At 39.9% G+C, this 16,408-nt stretch overlaps 1 protein-coding gene across 1 annotated transcript; it reads left to right on the top strand.

Moving 5' to 3' along the window:
* Positions 1-1,720: 1,720 nt before the first annotated feature.
* LOC308173127 (homeobox protein Hox-C12a-like) lies at positions 1,721-3,584 on the top strand (the record flags this gene model as incomplete). Its single annotated transcript, XM_080548096.1, has 2 exons — positions 1,721-2,348; positions 3,346-3,584. The coding sequence occupies exons 1-2, from the start codon at positions 1,736-1,738 to the stop codon at positions 3,582-3,584; spliced, it is 852 nt and encodes a 283-aa protein (XP_080404222.1). The 5' UTR covers positions 1,721-1,735.
* Between the last annotated feature and the right edge of the window lie 12,824 nt (positions 3,585-16,408).

Here is a 16,408-nt window from a genome sequence, read left to right on the forward strand (position 1 = left end):
ACGTCGTATCGTCTCTCTGTATTTCAACTGACCTCAGCAGCCTTCTCCAGTGCATTACAGTGCGTACGATTGTCCTATCCAAATAGACCCCATAGATCATATAAAATATTCATTTTTAGACTTCTTTTCCTTCCCCTCTAGCTGAAGATATGAAATACGCTGCAATAAGGTAATTGCCTACCTCTAAAGTTAACGTCAGTAATAAATGTTGGTATTACATTATATACGTGGGTTCCCACTATCCATCTTTCGAGGAATATGAATCCGTGCAGGCAATATCATTTATTTCTGTCGCATAGCAGCATGCAGCACAAGCAGCTGCAGGAGCTTATATTAGGGGAAGTGAAAGGTAGCAGGTTTATTACACATTGATAAATGCCGACTTCTCTCTTCCAGATAGGCCTATATGCACAAATGCATGTGTGTGTAACCATGTGGCACTCTTGTATAGTTGGAACCATGATCAACTATATTGTTATAATACGCACTACCTTATTATCATAGAAGGGCGACGAGGGTCGTTGGGAAAACGTCACAAGCACGAGGAATGGAAATTGTTGCAAATCAATAAAATCAATAGGCTAAATGGTGTGTTTTAGTCAAATATTAAAGTCTTACATGTTTTCTCTTATATCGTGTTGCATTTAGATGCAGTGGAACACCCGTTGTACCAGCCAGAACAGCGCACGACTCAGTGCATGCCCGTTTTGCAATTTCTTTCTTCATTAAATATAATCATTCCTCTGTGAGCCGTTGTTACGCATTGGGCTATACAGATGTTTAATGAGATATCTAACCGTCTTTTACCTTCTCTCTCGTGAGAGTCAACTAGTTTGTGACATGGTCGCTCAGTTGCAAATCAATTAATAAAAATGCACTGTGATTAATTTGGACTGATGAAGTGCTTTTAGGCCCTTTCGACCACCTTGTAAAATCCACATAAAAGAATTGTGAGTTTATAACAGGCTATCCAGTGTACGGCCACGGACGTTTAATGGGATATCTGTTGGAGTTGTTCCTCAGAGAAGCACGGCGCAAGGTCTATCATTTGAAATATACGCTCTTAAAATAACCTTATTGCAGATCGTCTTATTTTTTACAGAGCCAACGGTTTCAACCTACTGACCCCGTTACTGTAAATACGAGAGGAGTGAGGCTGTGAGCATCAGTCGTTCCTTAAAACAGCCCCGTAAAGCGGAGCATCACAGCTTTATATGACATTCAATTCATCTGTAATTTGCTCTAAAATAAAGAGTGGGACATGCACACCCAACAATGGTCCGGTGTGAGGGACTAAGCGGGAGAACAACCATTGCAGGCCCCTTTCGCAGCAGTTATGTAGCCTAGGCTATAGCCGTTAATGTGTTAATAAAAACCAAAACATTCGCAAAGTTTTACTAACATCAAGCCTGTTAGGCCTATACATGGATTGGGGAATCACTTGAATTAAAGTGGAAAAGGTATTTTGAGGCACAAGGAATAAGAAGAAAAGAAGAACATAATTATTTTGTTTCATAAAACGTTTATATTATTTTTTGAAAATGCATATAAAATCTGTAATACAGAAGTTAACGTTTTGTTTGGTCAGGACATGGACATAGTGGGTGGCACCTTCCGTAACGCAAGTTGGTGAGGACACGTGACCCTCGCTCGACCAATCAGGAGCGCCTCTCCGTTTAACTATGTTAAATGTCAGATTGCTATAAACTAGAAGCTCTTGGTCGGGCCCGCCGAAATGGGCGAGCATAATCTTCTTAATCCCGGGTTTGTGGGACCTTTGGTAAACATCCACACGGGAGACACATTTTACCTCCCCAATTTTAGAGCGTCCGGGGGACAACTGGCGGGTCTACCCTCTCTCTCCTACCCGAGAAGGGACAATGTGTGCTCCCTCCCTTGGACCCCGTCGGATTCTTGCAATGGATATCCTCAATCTTACTTTAGCAGTCCCATGTCCATTAACCCGTCTTCTTTTAACCGTGCATGCGAAATCACCAGGCAGCAAGATGAGGGCAAATGTTTTTACGGTAACGGTAACGGTGGCGGCCGGGAGACCTGCAGCTCTGAGAGCGCAAATCTCAAACGTGAGGAGAGAGCCAGAGGAGACCCCTCTTCCTCCATAGCGGGAGCAGAGCATGGACTGCATCACAGCGGGATGGGGAACAACGGGACATACTCCAAGTACGACTATGGCGCCGAGCAGTTGAGCCAGGATCCGCCATCCTGTCAGTCCCTAGAATCTGACTCCAGTTCATCACTGCTCAATGAAGGGGGCAAAGTCACCACAGGCATCGCTCCAGGGCTGACATCCCCAGGCAATCACGCACCAAGCACAGTGGCGGGTGGAGGTGAGTGTAATTATACGAAATTGCAAAATTGCATTACCCGAAATTGCATTACCCTGTTGTCATGAAAGCTTATTTCTGTTATTTGTCGTCTGTCTTGCTCTTTCAAAACTGTAAGGATACTGAGATATTGACACGAGGCATGCAAGTTGGGATGAGCACCGCTAGGGGAGGCATTCAAGAAAGGGTTCATATTTTCGTTTACACACCACCAGCCTTTTTACACACCAGTAAACCCTTACAGCACCATAAAAACTCGATATTGTTTGTGGTAAAAGTGAGAATGGCTTGATCATATTGGCGAAACAAATAGAAGGCATTGGATCTGAACCATTGTGTTGTGGTGATTGATTATTATATTTCAGGATAAATCTAAATCAAAAAGGTAGACTGATGGGTGGGAGATTTTTGTGGGAGGGATATTTGTGTTGATTAGACCAATGTTGGTTTACGTTGAAATCGGGAAAATGCCGAAAATGCCTTTGGCCGCTTGAGATTGTTTGTTTGTGCTTGCGGTATAGACAACCCCAACTCCAACTGTAAATCTTGTGTGACAAGAGTATTGTGAATTATAGCAAAGTTCTCTCCTCAAGCAAATTAGAACATAGACGTAGTCACGTAGCATATGTCTCTCCATGCAAGCTATAGATCATCTTGACTCGATAGTACTGTATGTAGCCTATACTGAAATGTTATTTTTTTTCCTCGATAGGCTATGCAGGCTATTTGACTTGATGGAGGTTATTCGACATTTTAAATCTACATTGAACAAAGAAAAGCTTCAGGAATTAATTTCGCGTTTTCATAAATAGATAGCCTATCTGCTATCCACCAGTAGGCTATAGCCTATAGCACTAGAATCAGTGTGGGATGTTTATTTTTGCTTTGTTTTTTCACAAGATAAAAGATTAGTGCTAAGCTATATCTGCTGTGCTAAGCTATTCTTCTTCCTTGCTCACCACTCCTCTTCCTCTTCCTCTCCCCCTTCCTCTCCATGCAGGCGCCCCATGGTACCCAATGCATACCCGAACCCGAAAGAAACGCAAACCCTACTCCAAACTCCAGCTGGCGGAACTGGAAGGAGAGTTCATGCTCAACGAGTTCATCACCCGGCAGCGGCGGCGGGAGCTGTCGGACCGCCTGAACCTCAGCGACCAACAGGTTAAGATCTGGTTCCAGAACCGGAGGATGAAGAAGAAGAGGTTGATGCTCCGCGAGCAGGCGTTGTCTTTCTTCTGATAAAGAGAGAGAGGAGTGCACGGGGGAGAACGGGGACAGAGATCTTGTACAAAACAAAAAAAAAGAATATATTCAATCTTAATTATCCTAAACATGCCGGTGACTCCTTTAATTGAGATAGGATGCACTGTATGGCTGTACCGTCTCATCATTGAGTTATCACGACCGCTCTCTTAAAACTCGAGCATCCAAATAAATTATCTGTTTATCTGGGCATTCAGATCAGACGACCAAAGCATAGATCGTTTTCAATAACTTAAGCAATTTCCTCTCCTAAAATGTCATGATCTAAAATATTTCTGTCAGTCCGCGCCATGGAATAAGCTACAAAATATGGGATAGCATAATGCATATGATTTGCTTCTGCTATATCCTTTTAAATACGTTTTTTCATCATCATATGACCATTTGAAACTAATGTAGCTCGCATATGCTGCAAAACGTGGCACCTAAGTAGCCTAATAGGCCTATTTGATGATTAGAAAACACACGCATTGCCGTGAAGAATATAAAGCAAATGAGGCGGAGGTCAATTCCAAATAGCCCTACCTTAATTATAATACAACAATATAAGAGGAGGCTGATATTCAATTCACAAACTGGGTGAATTTCTGATATTCAGTGGAAATTATATTGAATTGATTGATGGCCTAATCCTGTTTCAAACATTATTGCGTTCAGGGCAGGCCTCTGTAAGTATATATGCCGATTGATCTACTTGTCCAGTGATAATACAATAAGGAGAATTTCTATCTCCAAAATGGTCTACAGAACGAGTTCAGCTTTAAGCAAAAATAACTTGATGTTACAATTATTTTATAAGATTGAATTTAGAATGTTTAACTGAAGACCAGAGTGATCTTAACGGGCTGGATTTGGGCTCATGGTTTGAACAAGACGAGCATTTTCAGTGGCATTTTCATAAACTGGACAATGAGTTGTGGTAATGCAACTATAGAAGCCCAGAAGAATCTTATCAATCGGCGCTCTAGGGGACGTTCACGGTCAAGGCAACCTGGTCTCACTCACACACACACACACACACACACACACACACACACACACACACACACACACACACACACACACACAGACAAACACAAACACAGAGTTGCTGAGTTGCAGCCTTGAAGCGCTCGTGCACGGGGGGGGGCTGCGATAAGCTATTTGAGGGCGTTTTGGGGAGGGGGGCGGGCAAGGGTCCATGCTGCTATTTCTGTTTGGTATGATACGGAGATTCTCGACACTTTGGTGCAAAGAAATAGGGCCGTTGTGATTATTTGTCGACTGCGATCTGTTTACTAGCTGCAATAATAAAGTGACTGTTTATGCAGCTTAAATATCCTTTCATAAACACTCATACACAGCCCTAAATCCACCTTAACTTGTATTTCATGTAGGCATATTAAAGACTGAGCAGTTAGAATGGCGGCCTAAGCTATTGAGTAGGTGAAAATGTTGTAGGAATGTTCCTTGGAGCATGGGGTCTGGGTGTCCATCAATGCTCTTTCGCCTACATTAAATATGAACTGCTAGCGTCGCTGCTTTTGATTGGATCGATGTACAAAGTAGTCAGATAATTGATTTCCGGGGTATGCCTTTCATAGGTATAGTAGATATATATCAAGTGAGTCGTCAATGATTCGATATAGGTCAAGAAAGTGCGCATCTTTGTTAATTGACGACAGATCACCTATGGCCACATATACCGTCTATGCATTTATTAGTAACCTATTGCTCGTTGTGTGTTACATATTTTATCACCGTTAACACTATATTGAAAGTTATTGCAAGTAGGTTGTAGAGTTAGTAGAATAGTTATACAGTAGAATAGTTGTATTTTTGGTCGACGTGACAGTGTTTGCAAATCATTTGAAATTGTATTAGTTCTTCTCGCCTCGGAAGGGGGATAAATGGTTCGTGATGCTGCCCCCCCCCCCTACTGTCTCTCTCCCTCACTCATTTATATGTTACCCGTCTGTCTCTACGAAGCAAACCACTTGAGAGCATAGATATGCTATATTGTAAAATGCGAATGTTTACGATACCAATGTAATGCATTTAGAATGACCAATGTGATAGATCCCATATTTCTGTTTTGTCTGTGTTGTATCACCTATATCCTGTGAATAGATTAAAATGGGCGTTTGTCAACCCTGCCCTATATCAATATGAACTACATGAATGTTTCAATGTATAAGGTTTATTATGTCAATTAAAATATGTAAACTTTTCTATCTTTATCCTATTTTCGTGTGCTAATCCTCATTGGTATTTGTTATTTATAGCTTGTATAATAATATATAGGTTGTAGTTGGTTGAACCAGGTGCAGTTCATAGTCATTCAACAACCAACGAAAGAATTCAAAATTATTTATTATCACGCACGGATTGGCCTATACGCAGGGCACACTCAACGTGGAACCCTGATGTCTTTTTGATTCTTAGCTTTATAGTTCGAGCAGATCATTTTATAATGTAGTGGTATGAGAAATGATAACAATAAATCCAGTTATGTTTCCTTTTTACACAAGTTGGCCGAAGCAAGCTATGCTTTTACAAGGCTGCTAAGAGGATGCAATAAAATAACATATTTGCAATGAAACACTTTTCCCGCTGCTTGTACCACACATAACACTACGGTTCAGTGATATAGCCTATAGGCCCATGATTAGTGGAAAGAGTTCAAGGAGGGATGCTCCAAGTATTTCCTAAATATTTTAGCGTTTTAAACTGTAATTTAACTACAACTCACTTTAGCAAAAGTATTTTCTTGTATAGCAAGAAATTCAAGTTATGAAAACATTGGTTTCTCGTATAGGTCTGAGGTCTAGAACCGCTGGATCGGTCTGTTGTCCCTTCCAGGGCCAAAAACAGCAACAGCGGCCACCGCATTGTGTGAAGACTAAAACGCTCATCACAGCATGTCAGTGGCTCTCCACAGCGGGAATCCCTCACACTGAACTTGTATGAACTTCAAGCAATTGGGAATTCAATTTTGCGTTGGCCTTCTTCTGATGCGACTCAATCGTGTCCAATGCGACACAGTTGTGTTACGCAAATAGACATCATTTGGCTTTCGTAAATGCAATATGAATATCACTCTTGTATCTAGGTCAACTAGATAATATAGCCTAGGGCCTATGACCACGGGAAATTATACTACAATGTATCACAATGTATGAATAAATAAATGACGGATGAATATGATAATATAATCCAAATGTGCCAAAACGTCTGTCTATTCCCAATGTTCATAGAATATCCAGAATCCTATTCGGCGTACCAAAGTATTTTAAAGCATCTATCCACCGCCGCCTTTTCACTTTAGACCTATTGCTGTCCCCAAATAACAGCCTTAATTGTTCATATATTGATCGTTTGATGTTTGACATCTGATGTTATGCCTTCAAGACATGCATGCCTAAAAAAACAACTAACAAGTGCAGAACGGGAGATCTTAATTGTCTTTACCGACCAAACACAGGCTTTCTTTCACGTCAAGGTCAAATGCAAGCGTTTGGGCCACGCACGTTGAGCAGGGGTGGACAAGCGGTACAAATGGCGCAGAAAGGACTATTTATGCAGGACCATGTGTGGCTGCACTGATTGTTTTAGCGCTCGTGATGTACCTCGATATGTAGAATAGTCTCACGCAGTCTCACGCATTTTGCCAACACTGCACGTGTATTGTAGTGTGATCTCCATCAAATGGCATTCAATGTCTTAGAAAACACTGAATGGGTTTGAACTCGCTTTTAAATAAAAAACGGGGCTGCTGAGCCTCAATCATGCATGCATTGCAAATAGAGATGTAAGTGTGTGTCATGATCTTATTGGGTAACCAACACACACAGTTTTGACTTTGAGACGGTCTGCAGGCTCTCTTTTTATTGCGGCTTGTCTGTGGGGCTCAAAGGTCATAGCCGTACGGCGTTGACGCAGACCTTGAATGTGGGACCGACCAAGGCCTCCCTCCCTCCCAGGCAAGTGAGAAAAAAGGAAATAGGGCTAGTCTCACCAAGTCACGACGGGTATAGCCTTGAAGTTGCATTGCGTCATTATTTGAAAGACAGTGGTTTCTTCACTGATTTGGAGCTCTGATGTTTGTGGCGTGCTACAGAGATATGGACAGTCCACATGAAATGAGAATGTTGTGCGCTATACGTGCAAATCTATGCCATTTCCTTTTCCCCTACCACTGGTATGGTAATGTCATGTTTTGGATATGCATGCAGGATATACTTCCTTCCGGCATTAGCTCTATGGCATTAACATATTGTTTTACCCAGTCTGTTTGATATGCTCATCCCGTTTTCAAAAGAAGTTCCTTTTTTTGGTATCATTTATGTATGATTTTCAACGTGTTTACCGTAATAATAAACAGTATAGGTGGGTGTGGATAATTAGAACATTATGTATGTCCAATAGAGTGAAAATGCGGTGAGAAAATCATCACTGAATTTATTTATTATTTCTGTTGTACTTTTGGAACAACTATGGTGCCCTTTATATAAAAAAACGGTAAACCAAAAACCCTAAACCTATTTCAAGTATCGTTAGGCCTATTAATATTGCTACTGTTCTTAGATAGTCAAATAATTATCAACATATTTCAAGTTTGTGTGTATTTTTTTTGTGTTCAGAATTGAATCGTATAAATAGTAACGTAATGTAGGCCTAATAGGCTAGCTGTTACAATTAGGCTATTTTACCGAGACACGATAATCTACAATGCAAATAGTGAGTGTTGTTTGGCAATGTAATGTGGTATAACATTAAATCTAAACCTAAATCTAAGCTATACACTTTCACATGTTATAACAAGCCTGATGTTTCGTCCTAGCCTATAGACTTGTATTTAGCTTAAATCAGTAGGATCGTCCCTTCGTTCTCTGATGCACAGTGAAGCACTAGAAAACAATTATTATGATTATTACATTATTATTACAACGCTAATGGATAGGCCTACCTTATAGCCTATGTGTGTGTTTGCGTGTGTGTGTGCGTGTGCGTGTGTGTGTGTGTGTGTGTGTGTGTGTGTGTGTGTGTGTGTGTGTGTGTGTGTGTGTGTGTGAGAGTGTGAGTGTGTGAGAGAGAGAGAGGGAGAGAGAGAGAAATAAAAAGAGAGACGATCTGTGCGTGCCTCTCAGACAATGGCATCAGAATTAGGGATCTATTAAATCCATGTCCACACGGCATAAGCAAGGTGTGCAGGTGAGAAGATCGTTTTTGTTCTCTCCCTAAACAAGGGGGGGTATTCGAAGATATTTGTGTTAAGTTCGAGGATGTAATGTTTGTATGTTGTGTAGACTCACAAAATGCTCTCATCATTGTGAGAGCAAAAACAAAGTTTGATTGATAGGCCTTTATTGCATTCAAAACCACATACATTTCCTAGAATAATAACTATTAAAATACACGTTTAAAATGTGACGGTTGAAAATCTTCATCAAAATAAAGAACATGGTTTGCAATTTTTTTCGGCAACAACAAAAGGACGTCCTTAGTTGATGGCTCGTTAAGCCGCTTACGCCCTTTTAGCACCATTTCCCCTCTTTTCCAATACTGTTTATATTTTTGCTTTTGCCAATAGTTCTAATCAAGAGCTATTGATATAGAATACATTAATACCACTTATACCCCTTGCCCACGATACTCTCTCTGTGGAAAAATTGGAAAATGCGCTGATCTCCGAGGCTCTAAGACTATTCAAATTGAAGCATTTTGAATAAGGTGAAAGTAAAGTAAAGTATAGACACCCAGGCCTCAATAGCGGATTTAGGCTATTGTTATATTGAGGATTTAGGCCTATATGCTAATTAATTGGTAGGCCTATATTGAAGTCGAAGTTTTACCAAAACCATAGATTTATTTTGTTCGTCGCCGTTTGCACCCGAAGCATCTTACGGATTCGTAAGTTATTTTTTATCCTCACTTCTACAATGCCCTATGATTATAGGCGTATAACCTTTCCTTTGTAGTCCGAGGCAACTCAGTCATGGCGATGCCGAGTTATATTAGATACAAAGAAGGATAAGATCATTATAGCTGTCAATTATAGGCAAATATTGTGGTTATGTTATGCATATGGTCCACCATAAGTCATCGGTAACACTTTACCGTGGTTGCGCCATTGTAACGACTGTGTTGTGACAACATTGTATTATATAGTGTCTTATATATAGCCTATACAATAGTTATATAGTGTATTATATATATATATATATATACAATATACATATATATATTGTTACAGCATTTGGAGTTGAGCGGTGTGTTATTGCACTAATGCCGCTGTGTAATTCCAATTGTGTAATTACATAAACTGCTCAACTATTACCACCAGTATAGGCCTATACAGCATGATAATACAATGTTGTTAGTATACAGAGTTAGTATAAAGGTATAGAGGGAGAAGTTAATGTAAAGTGATCAGATTTTCAGCGACAAATCGTGAGTTTAGAATGATAAGGTTCTATCTCCGTTTAGAATGATAAGATTCTATCTCCGTTTAGGGTAGTTCAGAGATATTGAGCGTCAAAGTTTTTACATTCCATTATGTTTTGTGAGATGGAACCTTTGTATTTTATGAATTACTAACTCAAAAATGTCAACATTTAAAAAAATAACACCACACAGGCATGAATAAACACCTAATGGATCAGATTATGTAAACAAACTTAATTTTGACAAAAATGGAGATAGAACCTTATAATTCTAACGTCACGAATTGCTGTTCACCAAGAACTGGGGAAATGTGAGGCTATGCGACCCGTCCCGGGAACAAGTTCCTTCATCGTGCCATGGTTTATCCATGGCTGTTTAAAGTATCAAGGTTTAAGCTTGCTACAGAAAATGGCATGGGGAAAATAGTATACTCTGTGATATATACAGAGTTATTGGACACGTTTGTTTAACTTTCACTTGAATACGCCATGCAAGTGGGTGCCTGTCAGTGTTTTGATGTTCAAGGTTTCCACACATCTGCTCGCTCGGACGGTGTGGCACATAGTCCCATGCGTTTCCTGTAGTCTGTGTGGGCGGGGACCCCCATACAAATTGAAGGTCAAGTTAGTAAGCTCCTTATATGGGGCTCCACTGTCAATCGCCAATGTTTTGGGGAAAAGGGCAAAAAAAAAAGACGGGCAGATTTCCTGTGGTGGTTGTATTTTATTTTAAAGTTCTTGTTAAAAGTTAGAGAAAGACTTACAACTCTGGTGGATAGAGAGGGACAGGGGAGGAATGGTTTCAGGGCGTATTTTGGGGGAAGAAATTGTTTCTCAATAAGAATAGGAGATGTAATATATCCAAAGTGATCGGGGATGCCAACTTCAAAAGCGGCAGTCTGCGCTAGATCTGAGGGCAGCAGTGTCTAGAGTTGGAGAGGAAATTAAACCTCATAAAGAGAGAGACTCAATTAGGGGCCTGATGCTTAAGCGCTACTGAATCCTATAGGAAACAAAGACGGATATTCGGTAAGAAAATACAGATTCTATTTCCTTTCTCATAAATCTACTTTACATTTCAGATACTTGAGAAAAAGTTTTACCGCGTTTTTTTGGTCTGATGGTCTCAGATAGCCAAATGCCAAATGACTCAAGTCAGAGAAAGTTCATCGGGGTATTTTCGTCAGGTAGTGATGTTTAACCCATTGACTTAAGGGCATACTCAAATGGACGTCCTGCGCAGTACAGGTCTAGCCTATATACCTTTGGACTTACATGCAGATGGCAGCAACTTTGCTCAATTCTTTTAAGAAATATATAGGCTACACACTTACGTGTTTAGTTTCACAATATCAGGTGATACGTTCTGATTATTAATACATGGAAGCCATAGCCAAATCAAGCCTGATGCTTTGCTTGTATATAGCCAACTGTGTTATTGTCATTCTGATCTGCCTGTATAGTAAATAGAGCTTTTGGTTGATATTGTCAATGCTTCAGTTTATTTGGGGGAGGGAGGGGGGTCATTTTCAATGGAAAATTGAGAAATCAACCAACTTGCTTTTCCAAACAAGTGCTTAAATGGAACGATTAGCCTATAGCACGCAATTTGTATGTATTGTCATCAAATAGGCGAGGAGTCCCAAAGACAACAGGGCTAATGTCGAATGTCATTTTCACTTAATTCCATTTTCACTAAACTGATAGATTGAAAAAAGACCTTTTTGGATTTGATCGCCAATTTGAATTGGAAGATGAACTTGGTGTAACACACATGAACGATAGGCCGCATATGACGTTGCGCGTAACACTGTGATATCAAGTGGAATCACCAAATACATTCCTTCCAACTCCATTTGTGTGATAAAGAAATACAGCTAAACTATTTCAATTACATTAGCATTCACTAAACCAGTAGGCCTATAGCAACTTGTTTAAGGACCCCGCCGGTATAGAAATAGCATATAGGGTTAGCCTATAGCGTCAATACATGAACCATTTAATCTAGTTTAAATAATACATCTCCGATGTTTTGCAATAGGCTGTTGTCACATAGGCCTACGCAAAGATATTATAGAGATAGCCTATAATTGTAGGTCGAAGCAAAGTGTAAGCCAATTGATAATGGATAGCTTTATTTCTTTCATGGACAAAGAGTTCATCGTCCCATATTAATTAATTTAAAGAGCTATGAGCACAGTTTGATAGGACTTAACGTGTGAGTTAATACATATTTGCTTATTATATACAAATCGTTGCACACTGATAGGTAATGAAGGTAATGAAGTTGAAATCACGAGGAAATAGCTATGATTTGGTTTGGTTTATTGATATATCATTATAGCATGTATTTTAGCATGTTGTATTACAGTAATATTTTCGTCCTCTCAGAATATCTTAACGCAAACAAAATGTTGTCTTGTTGTAGGCCTGTAATAACCAATTCAATTCAATTATATTACATTTATTCACACTGCACGTTGTGTAGTTTGTACATCGGCTGCAATCAATGTATCAATCAATTTACAAAATGTTACTAACTACGAAAATCTAATTATGGAATTGTCTAATTATTTTCAATACCTTATAAAGCTGTATTACCAATATGTATTTGTTTAGATGTCATATCTAGGATCTAAAGGTTTAGCTATTTCCACTTGAGCGCTCTATTTAGTATAGAAGGGTGCTTTATCCATATTGGAATGGAACCACTATAGTACAGACGATCTCACAAGTAATCTGTAAATTGAATGGGCCATATTATTTTTGTCGTGTGGTTTGGGAAATGTACGCAATAAAATATAAGTATAGTACACATTTGACATACACACTCTAGTCCAGCCTTGTACACATGTTTTACGCACGCCATTCCACAGACGACAAACCACACTGTCCAATATCGAAAGGATAACAGAAGCACTGAATAAATACATAAATAAATAAAAACAATCTTAAAGAACCATATCACACGGGTCCAGATGACATCCCCTCAGCGGTGTTTGTGGAAGGTGTGTGGCGTCCATAGCGCATAATGAACGTTACGGTCATTGTCAAAGGAGGATTTTCTGTCAACGTTGACTCTCTCTCCCTCAGTTAAACCACACTAACACACCAAATATTTGTTCATAGCACATTCTGGTTATATCCATCAGTTACCCATGTCATTACATTACCCCGACACTATCAGCAAAGTGCACAGTGCATGTATGTCTGCCGGAACTGCCTGATAGGCTCATGTATTAGGTTATGCGAGGATAATGTCCGGAAATCTCTGCTTTATTCCGTGTCCTCAACAATTACTATGAATAGTATACTAGGATCCCTGTGATATTGATCTATATGTATTCCGAACGTTAGGCCCTATGTCTCATCTTTCGAAATGATATGTGCTAAATAATATATAGGCCTATATATATATATATATATATATATACAAATAAAAATAAAAGCAATTGTAGCCTGTTGGGCCCATTGAAACTCACCTGCCATTTTTGCGTTTGACTATTTAGATACATCTTCTCTTCCCATCACAAAACATATGAACAAGTGCTTACCGGTGTATGCTTACTGCAGTGTGCACCGTGAACTTCAGATATCTACACGGAAGGTAATGTGCTAAATCTGCTTCCCATTCTCTGTCGCTGCGGCTCGTTGGTTTGGCCAGGACCTCGGTGTTACCATGGCCCTTTTTTGTTGATGCTTGAAACTGTTCACAGCTCATACAACCGAATTTAATAGCTTGGCTTACATCCAATTAAAATTATCTGGGCCATGAGGGGACAATAATATTATTTCACACGCTTGCAACATTTAGCGCTTGTTTCTGCTTGAATTTATAGGGGGGGCACACGTTTGACGCTGGGCTAAGTTGACCACTGTCTTGAGAGATAATAGGCTTTATCAGCTTGATCCTATTTTCAGAAAATCCTCACGGATTAATAGTCTAGGTCTGTGATTCTTTTTTCTTTCTTTTTTACTAGACCTAGGAGTGGTAAGGCGTAGCTTGGATTCCGAGGACAGACACATGTCGTAAAGTCTGCTCCCCAACAGTGCTGTTTTCAAGCAGAGAATGGCAAATATTTACAACACCGCTCTCGTTCAAGTCTCAGGATGCGAAAGCCCATGCATTGACGATCTAGATATATAGATATTTCTATACCTCCATCGCGATTAGAATATTTGTAGGCTATATTCCCTTATACCCACAACCCCTGAAACGTTGACGAGAGTATGTAAAGGTATAGTTTATAGACAACGTAGACAATCCAATGTTCAAACAAACTCTTTGACAAACATAATATCTTTATTCAGGAGGAAAACCTCGAATTTTGATATGCACCAGCACTAACAACGTAGGCATAGATTCTCATCCACGGTTATAGGCTAGGACCTACACACACTGTCTCTACGAGAGTAATGGCCACCCATCTTGTGAGTTTAGAATGATAAGGTTCTATCTCCGTTTAGGGTAGTTCAGAGATATTGGGCGTCAACGTTTTTACATTCCATTATGTTGTGAGATGGAACCTTTGTATTGTATGAATTACTAACTCAAAAATGTCAACATTTAAAAAAATAACACCACACAGGCATTAATAAACACCTAATGGATCAGATTATGTAAAAAACTCAAATTTGACAAAAATGGAGATAGACCCTTATAATTCTAACGTCACGATCTCCATGCACACGCTATAGGAAGGATCAGAATTCTGACCGAGAAAAGGCACTATGCCCATGTACACACATGAACGGCAAGTCGTGCGCTTGGCATCTTTGCTGAGTGGAATTGAGAGTCGCTTAACGGTCATACACGGCCAACAGTCCCAGGAAGAAGATACCGTTTTTATGACAGGCTATTTGTTTATTAGTTCTACTGGTCTCCGGGTGCAGTTTATGCTCGCAGGCCTTCAATCTAATCTTTTGCTGAATGTGAGATATAGGCTACAGATATCTTTAAAAAGCAAAGAGCATTAGCATTACACTCAATGAAATTATATTGTGTGCACCCTTGTAGCATGCACATCTCTTACTGAAGTCCATGCATTTATGAAATAGGCTACATACCACAATAAACACTTAGTCAGTCTTTGTAAAGCCCTAAAAAATTAAAGTAGGATAAGTGGGCTAATGTCAAAGACTCAAAATAGCCCGAATGTATAAGGCCATGGAAACAAGGTTCCTTTTCAACAATCCTAGTCTGAGAGAGGTGAAGAAACAGTCTGTTTACTGCAGCTATTCGGTCTTTTATGGCGGTTGTGTGCAGGGTAACAGGGTTTTGGTGGTCAAATTCAAGTGCTGTGTCTGGACAGTTGTCTGGTTTCTTTGTACTTGATTGCAGGCGTCTCGCGCCTTTTTATCTGGTGAAAAATGGGTCTTTTGAACAAACTGTCCTCGAAAAATACCTCGACCACATACGAATAAAGGCCCAGTGTTAGATCTATTCATTAAGGAGATCAGTAAGCTCAAGGTCTTGGTCAATTCCACCATTTGAATTACTGTCAATGTATCCACCAAAAACCTCGAATTTGACCGCCTTAACGTTTGAATCTCAAACTATCTGACGCAATGTATTTACCCCTCAGTATAGGCTATCATTGACTGAACATTTGAAGACAACTCAACGATGAGATATGGGGCTGAGTTCCCCCTGTAATCTGATGTAACACTCTAATACATAAAACTTGGCTTCCATTTTTTAAAAGGTATAAATAGAAACATTTTGTCCTTGTCAGCAATGCCAAGTTTCGAAATAGCCAATGGTCAAAACCGCATGCACGAAAACCAAAGCTCTCCACATCTTGCAGCAGGCGTTTTATGTATCCCTCTATCTATACATGGGGAAATACGAACACGTGTAGGGAAATGTTATGGTAAACTCTTTTTATAGTTGGATTTATCGGGAATATAAATCAGATAATACATTCAGAGAAGTGCATGGATATGTTTCAGGCCCTGCATGCATTTACCCATAAATAGATAGATACGTATACGGCCAACAAATAGAATGATATTAAGTGGTTTGTATAATTTGTCAAACACTCATAAATATTGCTCAGTATAGGCCTATATGTGAGCAAAAACTGATATGTGAGTGAGATAATGTCTAAACATAATCATGCACAGGGAAGCATGTTGGTGCGCACGCGCACACAGGACCCCACTACCCCCCCCCCTCCCCGCGCCCCGCCCCCCTCTCTCTTTCTCTCCATTTCTCTGTCTCACACATACATACACACACACACACCCACACACACACACACACACACACACACACACACACACACACACACACACACACACACACACACACACACACACACACACACGCACACAGGTTATAAAACGTTTTTTTGCTCTCTGACTTTCTATGTA

Source organism: Nansenia antarctica (genome assembly GCF_963989245.1).
Source record: "Nansenia antarctica genome assembly, chromosome: 18".
Classification (NCBI taxonomy): domain Eukaryota; kingdom Metazoa; phylum Chordata; class Actinopteri; order Argentiniformes; family Microstomatidae; genus Nansenia; species Nansenia antarctica.